The sequence below is a fragment of the Perca fluviatilis genome, chromosome 8, assembly GCF_010015445.1.
Source record: "Perca fluviatilis chromosome 8, GENO_Pfluv_1.0, whole genome shotgun sequence".
Lineage (NCBI taxonomy): Eukaryota > Metazoa > Chordata > Actinopteri > Perciformes > Percidae > Perca > Perca fluviatilis.
The window spans coordinates 18272332-18278908 of record NC_053119.1 but is presented as its reverse complement, the minus strand read 5'-3'; the positions used below and the strand labels follow the sequence as shown (position 1 = coordinate 18278908).

Here is a 6577-nt window from a genome sequence, read left to right as displayed (position 1 = left end):
AATTATGCATTTGAAACTGTTGTCATTTATCTAACTTTAGGTTTAAAAACTGAATGTATATCCTAATCAGATGTTAAGTATTTAATTGGGATAGATTTTATATATATATATATATATATATATATATATATATATATAAAATATAAAAATATATATATAAAATGAGCATTTATTGAAATATTGTATTTTAACATTTGACAATTTAACCATATTGGCCTTTTCAGTGATCCTTGTATTTTATATTCAAATATAATAAATGCAAAAGCAAGAATGCAATAAGCAGTAAGCATTTAGTTAATGGTTTAAATTGATATCAGTTCCTCCTTGAGTGATTAAAAAAATAAAAATAAAAAAAAAATCACAAAATATATGCAGCCTTAATTATTGCAGTTTCAGAGTGAAATATTTAAAATAATTTACGGTTTCTCAAGGTACTAAACAAAAACAGCTCCTCTCTGAAACATCTGGCTTTTCAGGCAAAATGAACTGGTGCACTCTGGTGCATTTTTCCATTAAGCATTTTCATAAACAAGAGATCATTTAAGACAAGAAAACAAAACGCCAATATGCTCAAGTTAGGAAAACGGTAACAACAATATCAAGCAATTCAATTCCCCCTGTAGATGAAGAGGGGAATAAATTCTACCTTGACCCAACTATCTTAAACTAGCAAATCAAAGATGGACCAAAAACTTGAGAATGAGAATTTTATTAGAAAATGATGACAGCCTACAAGACAAATTTAGCCAGCATCTGAACCAGGAAACAAAACAAAAATAATCATGATGAAATTCCTTTTCAAAAGATCTTGGTAAACCTCCGGACAAAACAAGTATCATAGAAACTAAAAAGTGGTACTAAAAAACATACCAATACAGGAAGAGCGTACTCAGCAGCTTTCCACATGAAAGAAAATGAATTTGTCCAGGGATTAGTGTGACATCTTGCTCTGATTCTTCCTTAATAAATCAACAGATCTCGCACAATCCGTTCTCTGAAGGCCTTTTGTGAAATCACATCCTTTCGACAGATAAGAATGTCGTCTCCAAACTTCAACACACAAAGGCTTTAGATCCTGAAATAAAAAACCTTAAACTGCCTTGCGGTGGTACTCTGGAGGGGCAACTTCATAGTCACTTGCATTGAAGAGTGATGCAGAGTTCTTCACAAGATACCTGGAATGGAGTTACATTTTACTAATTTCTGCTGCAGATTAATCAATACGAGCCTTATTAATAACAGTTTTGTGAATACTCACTTGAGGAAGTCTTGTAGATAACTGAGCAGCAGTGCAAGGCTCTTCTCATCCAGGGGAGTGTACGCCAGCATAGCTCCAATTCTCACTTTGGAAACCAAACAAAGACAGAATTTAAAACACCACATGGCCTCTAACCTCATCTTCATTCATAATAACTAGAAAAATCTCCAATAATTACACTTTACTGATCCTCAAGGAGGTAATTCAAGTGATTAAAAAAGCACAGGTTATGGTGGTAGATAGAGATGAATGCTGATGTGTACAAAAAGAAAGTATAAGAACACTTAAAACACTAAAAACAAGAACAAGTTTCCAAAGATGCTTTTTGCGGTGCCCTAAAATGAGTTTGAAATCCCCTACCGGGATCGAGCTGGACAGCTCCAGATCCTGCTGCAGTGTATTCCAGGTTGAGGGGGCAGAAAAAGACAAAGTCTTTTTGCCAAGCTCTGTGTGAACTGATGAATGCCATAAAGGCCTGGGAGCGTCTACAGGCTGTGACTGCAGTGCTTGCGTGACATGTAAATGAATAAATATGTTGGCAGCAATCCAAGGATGGATTTATTATTATGGCTTTATGTTTTTAGAGATATGACAGTAATTTTTTTATTTTTTTAAATGCTAATATTGTTGTTTATTTCTATTTTTAGCTGCCTTTATTGCACACCATTTCCCATAAGCCTTAGGCGGGCTAAACGTTGTGGCTCAACAAATGAGGTGAATCCATGGGTGATTTATTAGATACCTAATTTTTCTAATTCTACTTTGACTGGGATTACTTCTACAGTCAGCTTGGTGCAGATTTTTTAAGTACCAATGAATTAAAGCTGCTCTTCTCTATAACAAATACTTCAGCAGAGTAATGTTGTGCAGGTGTTATTACCAAAGAGTCTGAGTAGGTGAGGGGCACCGTAGATTTGAGACATAGATGTATCTGGGTGGTTGGCCAGGATGTCTGCGTACTGCGGCCTCTCAAATTTGTAGAGAAGTTGTGTCCCCAGCATGACACTGAAATATTCCCGGATACCAGCAACCACCTCGTTCACAGCAAACTCCCTGAGCAGTTGAGGAAATCAAGTTATCTCTCTCTGACACACAGAGCAAACAGGCAAGGCATGTTTTTGCACTGCATCCACCACAGCTCCACCACGGCAAGTATGAAAACTAAAACCATTGCGCAGAAAATGACAAGCAACAATGTGTGTTTTTACTTGCTGTCAGAGTTTCCTCTTGATTTCTTGTAGTTTGCATAATCTTCAAGGACTGCATCCACATTCTTTTTGGCAGGTAGGTGGAAAAGCTGAAGGCATAAAACAAAGAAAAAAGAAAAAAAAAAGAAACATGCAGATAAATTACTTTGGAAATGTTATAATGTAAATGTGTATGATAATATTAATTAATGAAATGCTGTGAAAAAAGTAAATTTTAGGGTTACTTACCTGTTTTTGCCGTGTAATCAGGTCCCAGTCATCCACAAGCCATGGTTTCAGCTCCTCAGGGATTTTTACTTTAACCTCCACTCGATTTATGAAGGTCTCCTCCTGAGCAGACAGGAACACATTTAAGGAATAAGCCATGAGGAGTCTTATTAGCGCAATGTTTACACAGTCAATGTCATTCTAACCTCCGAAACATTTCATGAATTGGAGTGTTTCCACTACAGAGCTGCAACTACTATAAATTCTTACTTAGTTACTTTCAGTGCAGCTCAGTATTATTTGACATTAATCGGCAACCTACCAGAGAAAAAATATTACTAAAAGCAACTTAGTAAATCTATGAACTTACACTTTCAACAGTTGGGTCAACACGTGCCCTCTTCTTTCGAGGAGGGTGGGTCGGGTCTCCTCCTGAACTAGTGCCTTCTCCTGCACCAGGAACTGCACGAACAGAAACACGCTTAACTGTTAGTTCATTCTTAAAAAGAATACATGCCAAAGTTATTGTGATGCCCTGCGATTAATGTAATTATACTTGTATTGTCTTGGTAGTTTACAGCTTCTTTTGTAATGATGATGAAAACACATGAAAACACAAACCGCCAACTGATATTTTGGAGGGCATGCATGCGTGTCAAATATGTAGATTTGCAACATGATATACTTACTCTTTTGTTTGTTCTTTTTGGTTTTCCTACAACAACAAAAAGGACAGATGTTAACATACTAAAAAAAATCATTAACACCTCTAAAACAGTTTGGCAGGAGACACCACAGCAGGTGAAAGTAGAGATTTCGATACCGATACCAGTATCGTAGTATCGTCTCGATACTGCCTAAAACGCTGGTATCGGTATCGGGAAGTACTTTAGTTTGCGCACCGATCCGATACCACGTAATGAAGCCCTAAAGAAAATCTACGTTAAAGTAGTTTATTTATGTTCTTTTCATTATAACTATAAAGAAAGTTCTGGGGCATTCCTTGTTTGCGTTTGTTCATGTTTCACAAAGAGTTTAATCTAAGCCAGACCGACAACAAAGAAAGAAATCATATCACATCCATACAGAGATAGTAGTATACAGATGTTAAAACATAATGAAATATATGACTCACTGGTATCGGATCGGTACTGTATCGTCGGCCCACGCAAGTTCAGGTATCGGAATCGGTATCAGGAAGCAAAAAAGTGGTATCGGACCATCTCTAGGTGAAAGGCAGGATAACTAATGACTTAAACTCACACATCATTTTTCTGCGGTGCAGGAGGTATCTTCTTATTCGGCGCAGCACCCCTCATTCTTCCTTCTACATAATGGTCTCTAAATTAGGAAAACAAAACAATTACTTAAAAATACATCATTCATATTAAAGTCAGTCTATTTTCAGGAGATTTCATGACACAGTCTACAGTTGTAGACTGTGTTTATTGAGGCTGCATATTTTTGCAAACCTCATCTATATTTTTCTGTTTCAGTAGTGCTATCAATGCATATAGACATAATGCACTGTTTTGTGTCCCAGTGTTTTGCAACATTAGGTCTTATATACATTGTTCGCCATGTAGAACATTTTCGACTAAAATTAGATCAAACTTTGTGTTAATTTGCTGTCTCCTTGGACCTTGGTGACAACAAAAAAAAAAAAACTTATTATAGTGGCACCTAACATAAAAAACAGAGAAAATAGACTTACTGATTGGCCCTCTGAAGCTCTTTCTGTTTCTGCAGATTACTGTCCACATACTTAAGCACTCTGCTCTCAGGAACCCATTCGTCCCAACTGGAAGATAAAACACCAAGAAAGAAATCAAGCACATGGGAAATCTTCACTGCAGAACTCTTAAATACTTGATTTATTTGAACCAAAACTTACTTCTTATTCCAACCACTGTAATGAATAAAGTATTTGATTTGTTTGTCCTTGATGTTTATCTTAACACACTGCAAAGAGAGACACAATTCATTGTCAAAACATGTTTATATCAAGAGACACAGGGGAGGATCACATGATCAGAGAAACGGGCTAACTAATGCCTACCTTAGCTTCGTAGAGCAATGGCCCATGAAAACACAGCACTCTTTCACCTGAACAGAGTGTTGGTCAATTAAAATCAGCATGAGAGCAGTCCAAGTAAAACACGATGAAATTGTTACGCTGACTAAACTACTTGCACAAACACGAATAATAGTTACACCTTAAATTTTAATTCCTAATCGTCTTAACACCGGTCTCTTTCTGATAGCCGAGAACAATCTTTACATAAATATATAAAAAAAAAAATGCATTTTAGCCACACACAGACTCAGATCCCATTAAATGAACATGAGTCAGACTAGAGTCAAGAGTTTACTAGTAGAACTTTAGAGAGGCTTGACTACAGTGTGCGTCACATAAGCGTAAAGAAGCTGAACAACATTTTTTTTTACCATAATGTCATTTATTTTTGTTATAATGGATTTTATAAAACTGGTATCAAAAAAAGTTGCATTAAGGAACGGGAATCGAATTCACGTTGTGGAACATTTTTGAAGATATCCAGCCCTGGTTTAAGAACTTTGCATTAAGTTAATTTACATACATTTCATTTGAGACCGTTGCAATTATTATTATTATTATTATTAATATATATATATATATATATATATATATATATATATATATATATATATATATATATATATATATATATGTATATTAAAACATTAAGCTCTTCTAATATCTTAGATTATGTGTACCATTTCAAATAAGTAACTTGGTACTGACTTGTTAGGTTTTTACTGTTGATCAGAAACAAAATTCACTCAACTACAGAAACAATATTCATATTTTTCTGTTTACAATTAAACTCCGTGATTAACCAATACATATGATGTATATTGCAATTATTTACTGAAATAAGGAACCCATTACGGATTTTTCTAATTACTTGATAAAACTATTTGCTACACCAACAAAGACCACTGAAGTACTTTCACAATACACGATGCACTTCTCCTATCTTAGAGAGAGAATGAGAGCTGCAGAAACCCCTGACAACATGACAACAGACAGCCAGACAGCAGGCCAGCTAGGACTCAGCTAACACTTGACTGTGTGACCAGAGAGGTGGGCGGTGAAATCAATAGGGAGCTAACACTGCATGAATGAAGCTACTGCTTTTAGATAGCTAGAAACAACATCGCTGAAATACAAACCATGGACTTTGCCGGATTACGCTACTGTTATTGTTGCACTCTGTATAATATATGTAAGAAAATACATAGTATATAACTAACGCGGCAAATAAAAAGCAATACTTGTTTTGTGCAACAACAATGAAGGCTAACAACGCTAGCGGTTCGGTGGCGGCAGTGTTACAGCTAGCTAACATTTCGGACCTTTCCGACGGCTCCTGCACTGACCGACACCATAAATCTATCAGAAATGAGAACAGACAACTTGTTACCTTCTTGAAATTTAGGTTTCGGGTCCTGTTTCGGCGCCATTCACGGATTAAACTATCAAAATATGGGAAAAATTGCTAGCTCCCATTCCAGTCTGAAACGGCGCCGCTCTCTAAACACGTCATAACCAACGCGATGACGCATTAATACCGCGACCAAAGACAGACAAAAGGCGTTTCCTGGCGTTTCCCAATAGGCTCGTTCGAGATGAACTGCGCCTCGCCTGTAAAGTAGACGAGAGCAGGCGGCAGCAGCGGGGGCGGTGACAAAAGTCCGCTCTAAAGTCGGACAGTTTTCCAGCTGACTCCATCAGCCTTCAGGCTGAACAGGAAGTGACACAAACACTGTGGTCCGGTCGGGTCCGATTCCGATTTAATAAAATGTTATCAGACCCCTATATCAGCTCCTACACAGTCTCTAGTTGTTTTTATTATGACAG

At 36.7% G+C, this 6577-nt stretch overlaps 1 protein-coding gene across 2 annotated transcripts; it reads right to left on the bottom strand.

The window, feature by feature from the left end:
- Positions 1 to 693: 693 nt before the first annotated feature.
- On the bottom strand, positions 694 to 6340 carry morf4l1 (mortality factor 4 like 1). Of its 2 annotated transcripts, XM_039809962.1 has the most exons (12): positions 6141 to 6340; positions 4733 to 4779; positions 4568 to 4635; positions 4388 to 4474; positions 3937 to 4014; positions 3363 to 3388; positions 3044 to 3135; positions 2695 to 2796; positions 2467 to 2555; positions 2139 to 2311; positions 1259 to 1343; positions 694 to 1175 (listed from the first exon to the last, which is right to left on the bottom strand). In XM_039809962.1, exons 1-12 carry the CDS (start codon positions 6178 to 6180, stop codon positions 1091 to 1093), a joined length of 972 nt encoding a protein of 323 aa, XP_039665896.1. In that variant the 5' UTR covers positions 6181 to 6340; the 3' UTR covers positions 694 to 1090. The 2 variants fall into 2 exon arrangements, with proteins under 2 accessions (XP_039665896.1, XP_039665898.1); XM_039809964.1 differs by lacking the exon at positions 4733 to 4779 and having other exon boundaries at positions 6141 to 6338.
- Between the last annotated feature and the right edge of the window lie 237 nt (positions 6341 to 6577).